This window comes from Syngnathus acus, chromosome 2, assembly GCF_901709675.1.
Source record: "Syngnathus acus chromosome 2, fSynAcu1.2, whole genome shotgun sequence".
Classification (NCBI taxonomy): domain Eukaryota; kingdom Metazoa; phylum Chordata; class Actinopteri; order Syngnathiformes; family Syngnathidae; genus Syngnathus; species Syngnathus acus.
The window spans coordinates 10,667,391-10,682,560 of NC_051088.1; the positions used below are offsets into that span (position 1 = coordinate 10,667,391).

The window sequence follows — 15,170 nt, forward strand, 5'->3', positions numbered from 1 at the left end:
TGCGCTGGTTTGTATTTTTAATCATGTCAACATAACACATTACAACTCAAAAGTCATACACTGTACTGTACAATAAGTCAATAGTTTTGTTGTTGTGATCATCATGTCTTTGGATCAACCAATATACAACTCTGTCACTTTTACATTGCAGCAACTGATGTGAGATATGTTACACAAAAAAGCAAGACTCACTGCTTATTGATATTTCTTCCTTTCTCCCAAGCACATCATTGAAATAGTAATCTGTGTAGCTGTCTGACAGACATCCTGTAAGCAAATACAACTGTTTTCACCCTTTTTTGTTCCAGAGGTGGCTGTCATAGCAAGTGATACAAATAAAATGATCTATGCCAACAAGCGAACAAACAAAAAGGCTGGAATGCACAACTTGAACATTAAACTAAAAATATAGAAAACTACATTTGGATTTTGTCTATTAGACAGTACCCAGTTTCTTAGTAAAAAGCAAAGAGGAGAGAGAGAAAGCCTGAATTAAATGAATTCTTTTTCATACACCTGCCGGTAAAGAGGAAGTGTGAGGATAAGTGCGTCTCTAGCAGGTGCAGCTTGAGGTCATGGGGCCAAACGTGAAGTTAAAGAACACAACAGCATCACAGAAACGCAAGAGCCATGTCAGAGTATTGCTGTAAGTGAAGCATTAATAAAGACCATTCTGAACAGCACTTGGAGCGATTCCATTCAGTGTAAAAGACTATAAAACTATAAAGTCAAACCGTTTTAATGCTTTTAATTGTGATTGAATCATTCGCTCATCCATATTCTATACCATTATTCCATGAAGGGCCTTTGAATAGTATTAATACACACTTGTCAACCTTTCATAATGATTAAATTAACCAATATAGAATAGGTCTACCATATTATCACTTTTCACTATTCCACCATCAATTTCAACTTTACAGATGCTATGCCTGCAATGAAAATTCTGTAAAAGCCAATCTGTCCGACATGACTGAAAGGAGATTTGTCTGGAATAGGCTTCACTACCCTTTGTAAGTTAAGTGCTATTTGACAGATGGAGAGTGAATTACTGAAGAGGCAATTTTCAATGCAAATTTTGTAGCACTACAGCACTACCCTAACATGGGACATAATAATTCATGAGATTTAAGTGCTTTTTTTTTCTTTCATTTTTTTTTATTATGTTTCTGAGCCATTGGCACAGTAAACAGTATGCTGCTGTGTTCTTGTAGCACTTGCCCGGGGAATTAGACTATTATTTGTATAATTGGGGATGGGAAGGGCATAGGTAAATGGGCTTTAATTCAATAAAGGTTAATAGTGAAAAGGCTATCAAAAATACTGTTACTCTTTTTTTTTTGAGAAGAGAAATGCACAAATGCTGATAAAAGTCTACACATCAAGCTAATGGCACATACATATACAGGTTCAATACAAAATTTAAAAAACATATGAACATATAAGCTGAAACTTTTAAAGGAAAAAAAAATACTCTTATTTTCAAAAAGGTTGAAAGTGCTAGAACTCAGATTAGCTCACAGAAACCCAGGGAGGACAAACTTAATACATGCCAAAAGCTTTTCATTTCTTTATTCTTTTCTATACAGAGGGATTTTTGAGTTTTTCCTCTTTTTTTAATCTTTAGGAATATTTGCTAAAAAAATAGATCGTGTTAAATTTGATTGCTACAATAGTTGGCTTAAGCCAAGAGGGTTTTTCTTAGAAACAACCTTTCTTTGAATCATATTATAGCTCAATTTTTAATCTTTATTTTTTTACCCCCTCAAGACATCTTGTGTTAAAAACTCAAAAAAGGTGCCGTCAGCTTATTTGTTTAGACTCCATAAATCATGTCGTATTTTATTTACAAGAGCCTGTTTTAAAATAAGTACGTTGCAGGGGTTAAAAATGACACTTGAAATTAATTCCAGAGTTAAGTAATGACATTGTTTAGGGGATTTACTGGTGACTGTGGGATGAGTATTATATGTTGAATAGCTGCTTACAGCTTGGTGCTTTCATCTCCGACAGTAGAAATGTCGGATGGCACGTAGCATTTCATGACAAGCGATTGAGCAAAAATGTAGTTTCTTCTCCCCAGGTTTTGGTAAGAAAAACAAAAAATGAGGTGATGTGTTGTGTATTTTCTCTCGAGGTCCTTTGTACAAACAGACAATAACACAATATTAACAAACAACAAGACAAATAAATGAAAAAAAGAAAGCGACACCCCGTCATTACTTTAGACCCTTTTTCTTTGACTCTACAAAGCAGCCGAGAGAGAGGGAAGATGGGCAGTGGGGGGGCTGAGGTTTGAGGGGCTGATGTACATTTTGTCAGTTTGGGTTGGTTGTGCATCCTTCTGTCCATTTTGCGACAACAACAAAAAACAAACAAACAAAAAAAGAGAACATCTAGTGGTCTACAGTTGTCTGCAACCGTAGCTACAAGCAGCAATACGTATTTTACTTTTTATGTGCTATGTTTTTTTTGTTTGTTATTCATCAACAACTCAACATTCTGAAATGGGCGTGGCCTACTTGTAGCTTGTTGCACGAGCTTGGCTGCAGCATTAAATGAGAGTATTACATATTGTGGATAAAGGTTTTTTTGTGACTTTATCAATACACGAAATCACGAAAATCACACCCTAAAACGGACATTTTGCGGGAGCTCCTTTTGCTTGAATAACTGATTGGTAGGAGCTGATCAGCATAACAAATCTTACATAAGAGCAGGTCAGATTGTGAGTGTGTCATCTCAGATTGGTTTCAGGTCTGGGCTTCTTTTTTCCCCCCCTTCTTTTAGTGAAAGTGTTCTTCTGTTGATTTGGATGTAATGGTGAAAGATGTCATGGATGAAAGCTGAAATCATTCTATTGTTATGATGCCAGATTTTTCTTCTCCCCGCAAAAACAACATCTACGTATGTCCTGCTCCATGATGGGTTATTGTTTGATGAAGGTTAAACTTAGATACCATTGTAAAAAATATACTAAGTCTAAAACATCAGCAGTAGAAGAATTTGTGAAGCAGCATAATGCAACATCATGCTTTGGGGCTGTTTGATTCCTAGGTGGAAGCATTTATGCAGGTCTGAATAGAAGTTCATTTTGACAGAGTGGCCAAATATTGTTTGTGTCATGTTGAAAATGCCCAATCCAAAAACACTGTCATTCAAGCAAGTACTAAAACAAAGTAGTTTTCTTCCTCTCTACTAAGAGATTTTTTTCTTTTCAATCAAATTGTTCATTTCCTTACATTCGTTTGTAGTTTTTTTGTTGTTGATGATATATCATGGTCGTATAGAAGGAGTCATGTCAAAATGTTGCTTTACAATATGTTTTATGCAGCCCCACAAGTCTAAACATGGTCTTCTGACAAATATTATGTTTGTGAAATATGAATACCGTGTTTAGACTCGTGAAACCGCATGGAATGTTATTTTAAAGAAAATGTTTGACTTGATTTCCCCTGAACACACTTTCTGTATCCACTATATGAGGGTTAAGTTTGGGCTCAGGTTCCTATAGGTTAGCGGTGAGCAGGATTGAAAATATCTTGGCTTCATAGAGCTGTCCGGATGAGACTTACATCATCCGGACAATGACCTATGATCACGCGTGGAGGCCGTCCGTCTATGTCAGCATTTCTATTGAGACATTCTAGTTAGCTCAAATCCTAAGTGATGAATAAGCCGCTAACAGCCTGCTATAAATCCACAGTTCTGATTCCACTGTGCAAACTCAAGTACACGCGAAGGTAGACTGGATATGACACAAAGCTCAAGGGAAAAAGCTAATACTCCATCCATTGTTTGATGAGAAAAATGCAAGATAAACATAAATGTAAACCTGCCGGACATCCAAAAAGAAGAACATCACCACTTTAACTACCTAAAATACACATTTACTGAGATAAAAGTATTTATGATAATCATTTATGAGATATTTCGTACACTGCAATAACATTCTTTAACACATTTTTCCTCATCTGTCACTGTAACTCTTTTTGTTTTAAGCATTCACATATGTCAGGGATCCTCATGACATCTTTTCGGAAGAGAAGGTTTAACGTAAGGAGGCAGATTTTATGCAACGCGACCTCACAAGTATTTAGTCGGAAAGCGTACAAAAAAAAAAGTCCAGCAGGATTTGAACGGGCTCCGAGGGATGTACCCCAGACTAAAACCAAATAGCGTGTCGTCCAGCAACAGACCAGACATGCTGCTGTGCTAAAATGGATCATTTGACAATAAAATATTGTATATATATTTGGGAATTTGGAGGCTATGGCATGTCTTTTTGATAACATTCTATGTTGAACAGAAAAATGCCAAAGCTTTGTCAAGAAAAAAAACATCCGTTTTTCACTTTCCATACAAATTCCTGGTAAATTCTTACAAAAACAGGCTCTTTTTATGGGATAGTTAAGAATCCTGCACAAGAATCCCAGTGGATTCCGGGTGTTACAACCTCAAAAATATTATCATGAGGGAGGAAACAAAGCAGATTCCTAAAGATGAAGTGCCTTCTACTAAAATAAAAAAGTGCTTCACTTGAGGAAAAGTTTTCAAAAAACCAGCATCATTTTTTAAACCAACACTTTTCACATTTCTTCCTCTTTTTGCCCCCTTTAAAACACCACATGCGTTTTCTGATTTCCATTCAAACTTGACTGTAACGGACGCCACGCAACAGGGGCCACCCGTCAAATTGATGAAAAGAGCACTTTTTTTTTTCAGAAGGCTCCCATTTGTGTTATTAAATGGGACAACGTTTGAGGTAAATTGTGGACTTTATAGCTTTTTTTTTTTTTCTCCTCTCAAGATGAGACGTTCTATCATAAAATCACAAAATATCCACTTCAAACTATAATTTTTTCGGGTCACAACAATAAAGATCGTCACTAAACTTTGATATAGTTGTTCTATTGCTTTAAAAAGGAAGCAGTACCATGCCTTTTGGCCTACTGATTCTGCCTGCTACACTACTAAATAGGGGGATGCAAATATAAGGGGACATAAATGGCAATGGGAGGGGGGGAAAAAAGGGTAATACGTGTTTAAAACTTGAGGAAAAAGGTGGAAAAATCCCAAATGAAAGCTGCTGCCTTTTTTTCACCCCTTTTCCCCACAAAGGGCCTTTTAATTTCCTTCAAGGGATTAATTAAAAACTTTTGTGCACTTTTGTTTAAGGCATCTAGTAAGTGTTCTTTTAAAAAAAAAAAAAAAAAAAAAAAAAAAAAAAAAAAAAATCTACTCACTGTATATTTGAATATATCTTGAACACTCTCACTGAAAGGCCTGGTGGAAGCGAGGCAGTGTGGTGGTACTAAGGCTGGAGCTGAATACTGGTGGAAGAGGGTGCAGGGGTCCGAGTCCCAGACCCCCGCTGGAGCTCTGATGCTCCTGAGGTTGTGGTTGCAAAGAGGTAAGAGGCGCCATGACGGCTGCTGCGGCGTGAGGCTCGCCAGCGTGCAGTGATGAGGAGGAGGAAGAGGAGGAGGTGGCAGACGACGTGTAGCCCATCACCAGTCCTCCAGTGCTCATGGGGGCACTGTAAGGAGGGAGGTTGAGCGGGAGGAAGCCCAGCAAGTGGGAGAAGTCCATGTTAGCAGCAGACAGAGACTCGGCGATCACCGCAGGGCTCTTGGACAGCAGGGGATCCCCGCAAAGTTCTTCTGCCAGGCCAGCAGGAGGCTCCAGTCCATCCTTGGGGGGCGATACAGCAGCGTGAGGCTCCGAGGAGGGAAGCGGGCCGGGCAAGCCACTCTGCAGATCCAGGAGGAAGCTCTCCATCTCCACCTTCAAGGGTTTGTCCAGCAGGTATGAGGTAGATCCCAGCTGGTATTTGGGGCCTTGCTGGGAATGGTGCTGCTGCTGGGGGGCCGAGGACTGGTGGTGGGGCGGGGGTGTCGGAGGGGAATGATGGTGATGGTGGTGGTGGTGATGGTGGTGGTGGTGATGGGAGTGCGGGTGCAGGGATCCAGTGGAGTCCACGTGGCAGCCCATGCCCACAGACAGGGGCGCGGACATCAGGGGCGGGTGAGGGTGGCTCACCCCGGAGTTTGACATGGCCTGCAGGTGGTGGGGGTTGTACACGCCCATGGGGAAGGGGGCCCCGCTTGAGAAGGGCTTGCCCATCATGGGGTCTTTATTAGGACCCACGCTGCACATCATGGGGCTGAGTTCCTCCTTCACGGAGCAAGGAGGTGACCCCGAGGTGAGGAGGCCTAGCATATCCGGAGGCTCGGTCTTGATCTTCAACAACTCCTGTGAGTGGCTCTTCTTCACGTGCCGCGTCAGGTGGTCCTTCCTGCCAAAGCGCTGGGCGCAGTACTGGCACAGGAAGTCCTTGCGACCGGTATGCACCACCATGTGTCGCCGCACGTCCTTCCGCGTGTAGAAGCGGCGATCGCAGTGGTCGCACGGGTGTTTCTTCTCCTTGGCCCCGCCGGAAGATTTCCCCGAGTGGCTCTTGAGGTGCTCCAGGAGGACGGGCGTGCTCTCGTACCTCTGCATGCAAACTTTACAGGTGAGGTCCCCGGCGGTGGCCGAGTGCATGGCCACGTGGCGCTTGTAGCCCAGCTTGGTGTTGTAAGGCTTGCCGCACTCCTCGCACTTGAAGGCCTCCTTGTTCGGGTCATGGGTCTGCAGGTGGTTCTTCAGGTGGTCCTTGCGATGGAACATTTTCTCACAGAACGAGCACTGATGGGTCTTCTGTGGAGAGTGTGTGGCCATATGCCTGCAGAGGACCACATGGCATTAGCAGGTCAGAAGAGACATTGAACTATTCGAATGACTTCACTTACTTGAGATTTTCTTGTTTGTTTCTTTTTAATGAAACTATAAAAGGTCCAATGCTGAATTAAAAAAAAAAAAAAAAAATCTTTGATGTCCTTTTTGCTTAAATTAGCGACTCGAGTTTGATTTGCGTCAAAACATGCGACTTGCCCCTCACCTCACTTCTACTATTCTGTATGTGCATATATTGTGAACGTGACCTATCAAGTATGTGAGAAATGCTGAGTACCTGAAGAGTTTGTATTTGGAGCTGAAGGCCTTGGGGCAGTGTGGCTGTGAGCAGTGAAAGGGTTTCTCTCCCGTGTGACTCAAGGCGTGGAGCCGGAGCTTCTCCTGAGAGGCAAACAGAGCCCCACACACCAAACACTCGTTCCCTCTTCCCACCTCTTCTTCCTCCTCTTCTCGCTCTTTCCCCCTCTCTCGATCTGTGCGTAGCAGCGAGCCGGCGCTCCCAAACAACTTGACGGCGCTCCGTCGTCCCTCTTCCTCCGGCGTCAGTGCGGTAATACGGTGTGAGGCATCGGCGGCAGCAGCTGCCATGGCAGCCCTAGAGTGCCGCTGCCATGAAAATCCACTTGGGGCTCCCCTGCCTTGCGGGCTCAATGTCGAAGTCGGAGGGCCGGCAGGCGGTAGGGTGGCAAAGTGGCGGCTCAGTAGAAACTTGAACGAAACATCGAGATGCGCGACAATCTGCAGCGGGACAAAAGGACAGATGCTAGTCTGCATCCGGACAACTGTCGAGTTGCCCTTGAGCAAGGCACTGAGGGATATTTCTGGCTGGCACAATATAAGCTCTCTGTTGATTCTGCCATCAATCTGACTGTGACTGAACATACAATATTTGGTTGAATACAGATCACCCTACTTACTATTCCTGGTGTCCGTCTTTAGTCCCTTGATACGTGTTGCACTTTTCTTCCCCTTACGTCTCCTCCTCACCCAGTTCCAACAGCCATACTTGGCGGTGAGTGCCAAATACTCTTCTGCATCTTGACTCTGGGAGGAAAATAAAGACAGGGAGTCGTATTTAACTCAACATTCGTGTTTTTGTTCTTCAATGAAAGAATTGGTGATTGTGATAGAATAATGTTTTGATAAAATCATCAAAACTTCTTAAAAAATCATTCGCAAAATTGTCACACTTTTGTGGAGAATTTGTGTTGCTTATGACAAAACAAAATATTTCATCAATTATTATTATAATTATTAGTATTATTATACTCATGAGATTTACTGGAAACTTTCCAGAATCATACTGGAAATGTTCTAGTCAGGATTCATCTCACATACCTCCAGCAGATAGTTGTGATTTGACTTAGTCTGTAGATAAACTCGTGCTGTAACCATCAGGTTCCAAATCTTTAAGTACTTTACAGATTGAGCTACTTCTACTCACTAGAGGGCGCTGGATGACAAGTAGGACAAGATAACGCGTGTAGCCGCATGTACTTAACATGAAAGTGTCTGAGGATACAACACCACATGGTCTTTAGGTTGACAATAACAAACTGAAATTAAACACAATCACAAAGAATCACACTTTGGGGTCAAAGCAAAACACAACTCGCCCAAGGTTTTGCGCTCCATCCTTAAACCCATCACGCATTCCTTTATGCAACTCAGCTGACCTTTGTGCCCTCTGCTACCAAAAAACACACGGCAGTTAAGTCCAAGGTTGAGCGGACACAACAAGGGCCGGATCACGTGACCCGCGAGTGCGTACTTAGAGCCGTGTAAACACACACGCACTAACACACGTACACACTTGCACACTGTCTGTGTAAGAGGCCACCGAGTTGAGAATGACAGCTAATCTGGTGGAATTTGCTGCAAGTGTTTTGACAGATGCTTCGGATATTTACGTGTACACAAACATGTCTTCATATCTCTGTGAGCATCACATTTTGTTGTTCACAACACTCACACTCACATGTATACTCCAAAATGAATAATATAGCATTTTAGTCATTAAGTGTGTCATCATGCAAAGGTGCACACACCAGAGGCAGCAACACAACTGAAGCACATAAATGTGGGAAGACTAAATTGTTTACATTCGATTTAATTGTAACTACTGTGTGGTTTATACAGTACACAATATAACAAACCTCTTATCTCTGGGAACCACTGTGCACACAACACACACACGTTAACTACTGCGCGATATCCCAAAAAGTACCATCAATGTAATTGCATGAGTTTCAAAAATGATGTCACATTACTGTAGCTTACATGTGCGCTCTCCTGTGTATGTGTGTTTACAGTGGTGGATAAGAGGAGCTGACAGCTGTAGCATTATGCAGTGGTCATCACCCAGCAGGGAGGGTGCAGGGGGGTGACACCCATCCCATTGACCACCCTCAGGGAGCCCGGCTCCATTGTTACAGCCTACCCACGTCGCACATTCCTGGCCTGAACCATGCCGTGTTGTACTGCTGCACAACAGCGACATGCAACACACATAGCCGAGCTTATGCAGCAGCAGCAGCATCATGCTCACGCTCACGCGCGCACGCCCACGCACGCACGCACGCACACATGCACACACACACATCCCTGGACTAGAATATTGACACTGCTTAAAATAACAAGCTTGGTTTAAATTGACTTTTTATTAATTTCCTTTTATAAGTGTTGGCATCTTGGCATTGTGTTGGCATTGCACTAACGGTGGCGCTTTAAGAGCTTCAGCACACACAACACAATTGCGTCCATTCCCATCATCTAATCGCACAAGCCTCACTGCACTTATCACAAAAGCTGGAGCAGGAACTTTGCTTCCCAAATGGCTTCGATGGCCGCTTACGTACGTTTGCTGGAAGCGCCGCTCACTTCCCCTAATCAGGAAAGCTGAAAGCAGCATTGAACTGCCACTTTCCGCCTGGGTGTCTTTGGTTTCTGTCCTGGATGAAAGAGCTTCCACATTCCTTTCCAGCAGGGTCATAGGTCATCCTCTGCACTGCACCGCCTGCCCGCCACAGCTCTCGCATGCTGAGTGACTGCTATTAACCCCTCTGGTGCCGGCCTGAGCGAGCCATATGCATGGGAGAAGGTTGAGCGAAATGTTTGTTGAACGCTTTGTAATGTCAACGACGATACCAACAAACATAGAAGACGAGAGCAAGATGACCGCAGGCGAAGAGACATCGGCCGAAGAATGGCGGCTCTCAGTAAGGCAACGGGCACTGTTTGACTAAATGTTACGAATGACCTAAATATAGAGGCTGAGTTCACCATGTGGAGTTTAGGTGACAACAGCCGCTCTGATGAGAAGGGGGTTGTCAGGCGAAAGGGGGGGGGGGGTAGTTAGTATCTGAGGAGGTGAACGTGTCGCACATTCGTTCAAGTCTACATATGGTTGCTGTCCAATCAAAAGCGACTATAGATCCAAATTGTCTGAAATTTACTTTGATTCAACAGTGTTGGTACTTTATTTGTTTCATTGTTGTTGTATCTGACCTTTTCTTTGCACCAAAGACTGATTAGAAATTTTACTACATCATAGAAACAAATCAAAGTAAATGATTGAAAACACAACTCAACGTTACGCTAAATGTAGCTGTTGTAATTAGTCGAGCCCTGCACATGTTTCTCTTCAACAAGCTGTGTCAGCATGATGTTGTTTTTTTCGTATTACACAGCATTGTGTGAGCATGTTGTTCGGAGCACGGCTAAAAAAAAAAAAAAGAAAAAGAAATCGAGCATTTCCCTGCTTCTATTTCGCTTTTATTAAACTTGATTATTATTTATTATTAATGTTTATTAACATGTTTAGCAAGTGACCATACTCTCAGTCTCATTTTTTAAAGACATTTTCGCTCACTTTTAGCATATTGCGTAGGCTACTGCGACAAGAGTTGGACCGTATTATAAAGTAACACAGTTTCCCACATTCCCGCCAGTACAAATTTTAGGACTAACGATGAGCGGACTAGCCAAAGTGATACGAGGCTAACCACCATTGTCATCCACAACCAGCAACTTAATTGTCATCTCCTCTGACCAGCACAGACGTGTGAAGTCTGCGGTTGCATGTACAGAACAGTAGCAATGCGGAAAAGCACAAAAAGGAGGGAAAACAGGAGTTATGTGCAGCGATGGAGTCAGGGGTCTTTGCAGCAAATAAGTCTAGCGTGACAGGCGAGAGGTCAAGCTTTAGTGAACCCATTGAAAAGGAGCAGCCACCTAGGAGGGGGAAGGAGCACCGCCATTGGCAGTGATCCTTTGACCTACAGGAAGGCTGCCTTTTTACAACTGCACACATATAAGAAGAATATAAATGTATATTTGCAATGCATTTTTCCCTTTCATCCAGAGGGAAACTGCAATTTTGGTCAATCATTCCAAAAGCAGAGGATCCCACAACAAAGTGTTTTCGGAGAAAAATGGAAAAACAGATTACAAAGTGGTAAGCGTCCAGTTTAGCCAGGACAGTTGTGCATTGTCAAAGTGAAAGTTGGTTTTACGCTTTCCGGCGGCGGTACTTTATTTTTAGATGACAACTAAGAATGTTAAAAAAATGAGATGTTTTATAATATTCACATGGGGTTACTGTTTTTTGGCACAGTTACTGCTACTCAAGCGATGACTAAATGTTTTATTACGGCAACCTTGGAGTTGATTACTCCCATTATTTCCAAGGGGAAATTGTTAACTGTTGCTAAATCCTCAATCTGATTTTAGAGACAGGGCCTGCTGCTTCCCTAATACAGTGTCATTACATTAAAAAGTGAAATATTCAGATTTGCAGTCATTAATACTAAGTTGGTTGATCACTAAAGAGCACATAATAATTACATGTCAGTTTTAAAAAACTGTCGTTAGTTGTGAACCCAATGACAATATTACTATTTTGATGCTTGTTGAACGCAGCGAGTAATGTTGTTAAAGAAAGGAAGTCAGCATTGCACAGAGATCGCTGTATTCAAGCCAACAATGTAACCCCCTCCTCAGCCAGGTTTCACTTCCTCTCCCTTACATCCTCTGACCCCGGGTGGCGCTGGAAGGGTGGCGACCAAAAGGAAGAGTGTGCGGTTGTTCCTTGCCAAATTCGTGAGACTCTTCCTATCAGTCGGCATGGGATGTGGCCACTAAAACCGCTCCGGTTTAAGTTAGACCACCGCACTGTGGTCCGACTGAGAGTGGGCGTGGCAAACTGTCACAGTTGGACACACTTCCTGATGTCAGCCTGCTGCTGTGACCCAAAATGACCTTCAAGCTGACGTTGTTTTTGCACGGAGGATAATAATTTACTCAACTTTAAGTTGATTTAAGCCACTACGTTAACAGTGCGCAGCTGGTCCATATAAATGAGTTACAGCTTTCTCTTACATATTTAGCAAGGAAAGATACTTTAAATCAGAGATACACATATTTTTAGGTTTATCAACAAGTTCATTGGGTAAACATTTAAAACAACCAGAGAACCTTGCAAACTACCAGGTAAAAACTTATATTGGCCTTATTCCCTTTTAAAACAGACTAAACCAAACAATAGTAGACAATAAATTGCTCTTTTTCCTTACTTTTGTCAAAAGTTACAATTTATCTTTAAATGATCGTCAGCCGTGTTTGCATTTCAATAATCTAAATCTTATATTGTGAAAAGTAAAATTTGCGATATTAAAAAATGAGGCCAAGATTAGTTTCATAACTTCTTCCCACCATTAGCGCGACCACAAACCATGAGTACTTAACTGGAAAAAAAAACAAGTAACTATTTCTGAGAAAATGTGTTATGGTCTGATGGTTGTCTTTTCAGAACATAATTCTATGAGACATGTTTGGCGCAAACAAAGCACGTCTCTTCACCAAAAGAACATCAACTTTACGGTGAAGCCTGATGCTAGAAATTATAAACAGGTCATAGTATCATAGATAATGTTTTGAAATGATTTGGGATTTGAATAGGGGTGTGTAAGACTTTTTTTACTACCCACTGCACATAGGATTACTTTAATGTAAGCAAAATAAAAAAATATGTCAAGGGGAGTGTTGCACCACAATATTTTTGCTCAGTTATTATTCATAATTACTAACAGTGCTGTTTGTATATATACAGTATAAGATATATTTAAGTAACATACAAAACAAACCATGTGTACGAGACACATGGAACAAACTACGTGTTGACACATGGGAGGGATGTTTTTTTTTATATGCATGTGTGTGTGTGTGTGTGTGTGTGTGTGTGTGTGTGTGTGTGTGTGTGCGTGTGTGTAGAGGGAATTCTGGGGAAAGCCCTGGTAGGGAGTCCCGGCCATGACACGGAGCAGCCGGAGATGTGGGCACGGTGCCAGCGGGCGTCACGCCAGTCGCACGACCCTGCTGCACCACCGCCCTCAACCCCTTCTTGTCATGTGTGAAGAGCTAAAAGTGCAAACATGCACACTTTTACCTCCTCTGTCCTTTACTTTGTAAATCACATGCTATGTGGAGTCCAAAATTAGTCACCTTTGCTTGTGGTGTTTTTAAAGGGGGATAAAAAAAATCCACTTAGGTAGGATACCTATCAGTATAACTACAGTCCACTCTATCTGATGTGATGTTTGTTTTACTTGATATTTGTCCTTCAGCAATCCTAAAATGAAATTCAATATATGAATTAAATGTGAATGAAAGTCAACATAAGTCAATATAAAAGTGAAGTCTGGCAAACACGGTCGTGCAGATGAACATTATTTTCCTGGCACGTCGCATGTTTCCAGGCAGACAATAACGTTAACAAACCAGATTTTAGCCTCATTTGAGAAAGTATTGTTTATCTATGTTACAGAAAATTCATTTTAAATATGAAAAGAAAATTCCAACTCATTATTTCAATTTATATAATGCACATTTGATTTAATGAAAATAACGTTTTTTTTCCAACTATATACCGTGTTTTCACTGTGTATTGGTCAACTATTAGTACAGAATTGGATTGTCACCTGTGAAAAAATTGAGAGCCAATTACCGTGCGAACAAACGTGTGGCATGTTGCATCGAGCCACTGCGACTCACTTTTGTTTCGCCGAGCTGCTGCTGTCTGTGTGTTTCACATGGGGTCAGCAACAAACAATCTCCAAGTTTGGCAACGTCAGCGTCACTTAAAACAACAGGCATTGTTAGGGCAGCTTTGCTTTATACAAATCTACAGGTTGCAACACGTAGCGCTCTTTCATAATCGTATTCTCTATTTTCTTCAAATTTTATTTTAGTACAAACTTTCTTTTGACTAATGAATGCACTTAAACCCTCGCCAATCATTCTGTGTGTTTTTCCAAAGTGAACAGAGTACCCATGTGTGTGACTGCTAATGGTTGCATTTTTTGTAACACAGACACAAATGTGCAGAAAGTTGAATGGATGTTGACTAATGATGTCGTCACTCGTACTTTTTCAGTACTAAAGCGAGAACTATGGTTTTTCAAAAAGCTGAGAACAATTGCTGACCACCCCGAAAAGGTCGTCAAAATGTCTTAACAAACACGTTTAGTAAGGCTCTATCCACCGCATGGGCGAAATGCTAAAGTAAACGGTAAACAATGTTATTAACACCTAAACACATACTTGTGGTTAGTCAGCATCAAGCGCTGCACTTCATATTAAGTGAGTAAAAGTTAGTAAAGTCGACCAGTGGAACAGTCTTTTCAACGCCAAGTGTGTGCACGCTTGGTCAGAGGTAGTCTCTTGTAGAATAACATTCTTGCATAAACGGGGCCTTTGAAAAATGGAAGAAGCCTGCATTCCTAACGTGATCATGTTCTGTGAATGTGAGGCTTCAGGCACCCGACGGTGACTGACAGCAGTATGACGGAAGATTAGAGGGAACTCAACAAGGACAAGATAAATATGAGAACAGCAAGGGTACCAATAAGGTACATATTTGCCTAGAAATAGTCCAACTTGCACCTAGTGGGTGTCATTTAAATGTTTGGAGTTGTTTTTTCACACATGGATCCTCTTTTATGAAACAAGTCGTCTCGTAAGGAATTCATAGCTGTACTTTTGTAAATACTGCACTTTGTTGCAAGTTGGGCGGAATTTTCCATCAAAGCAAAGCTACAAAATTGTTTGCATGTGCTTTCAATTACAGTTCTCAATAGGCCAAAATTGCAATCGGCAGGTTGAACTTGACTAGAAAATTGGAGTGCAACAATCTGAACATGGTCAGTACAGGCAACTGTCATGTGGCTTATAACTGACACCGCACTGAACAAAAACATCACCAACAAAAAATGACATCATTAGCAAAATAACATACAGTCCATGTCATAATTGTACGAGTATTAGGAACACTGACAGGGCCTAATGGAAATAAAGACCTAAGGATACTGCACACATTCAAAAGTCTTGAAAACAAGATTGTAACCAGGATTCTCTCAACTGTCAAAGTGATACAC

The 15,170-nt window shown here is 41.7% G+C and overlaps 1 protein-coding gene across 1 annotated transcript in view; it reads right to left on the bottom strand.

Moving 5' to 3' along the window:
• plagl2 (pleiomorphic adenoma gene-like 2) overlaps positions 1-15,170 on the bottom strand; it is a 27,457-nt gene continuing 12,287 nt past the window's right edge. Inside the window, exons 2-4 of the mRNA XM_037273269.1 lie at positions 7,656-7,782; positions 7,016-7,476; positions 1-6,727 (exon numbers count right to left, since the gene is read on the bottom strand). Coding sequence (XP_037129164.1) covers positions 5,275-6,727; positions 7,016-7,326 — 1,764 coding nt within the window. The 5' untranslated portion in view covers positions 7,327-7,476; positions 7,656-7,782 and the 3' untranslated portion in view covers positions 1-5,274. The remainder of the gene's footprint in view (positions 6,728-7,015; positions 7,477-7,655; positions 7,783-15,170) is intronic.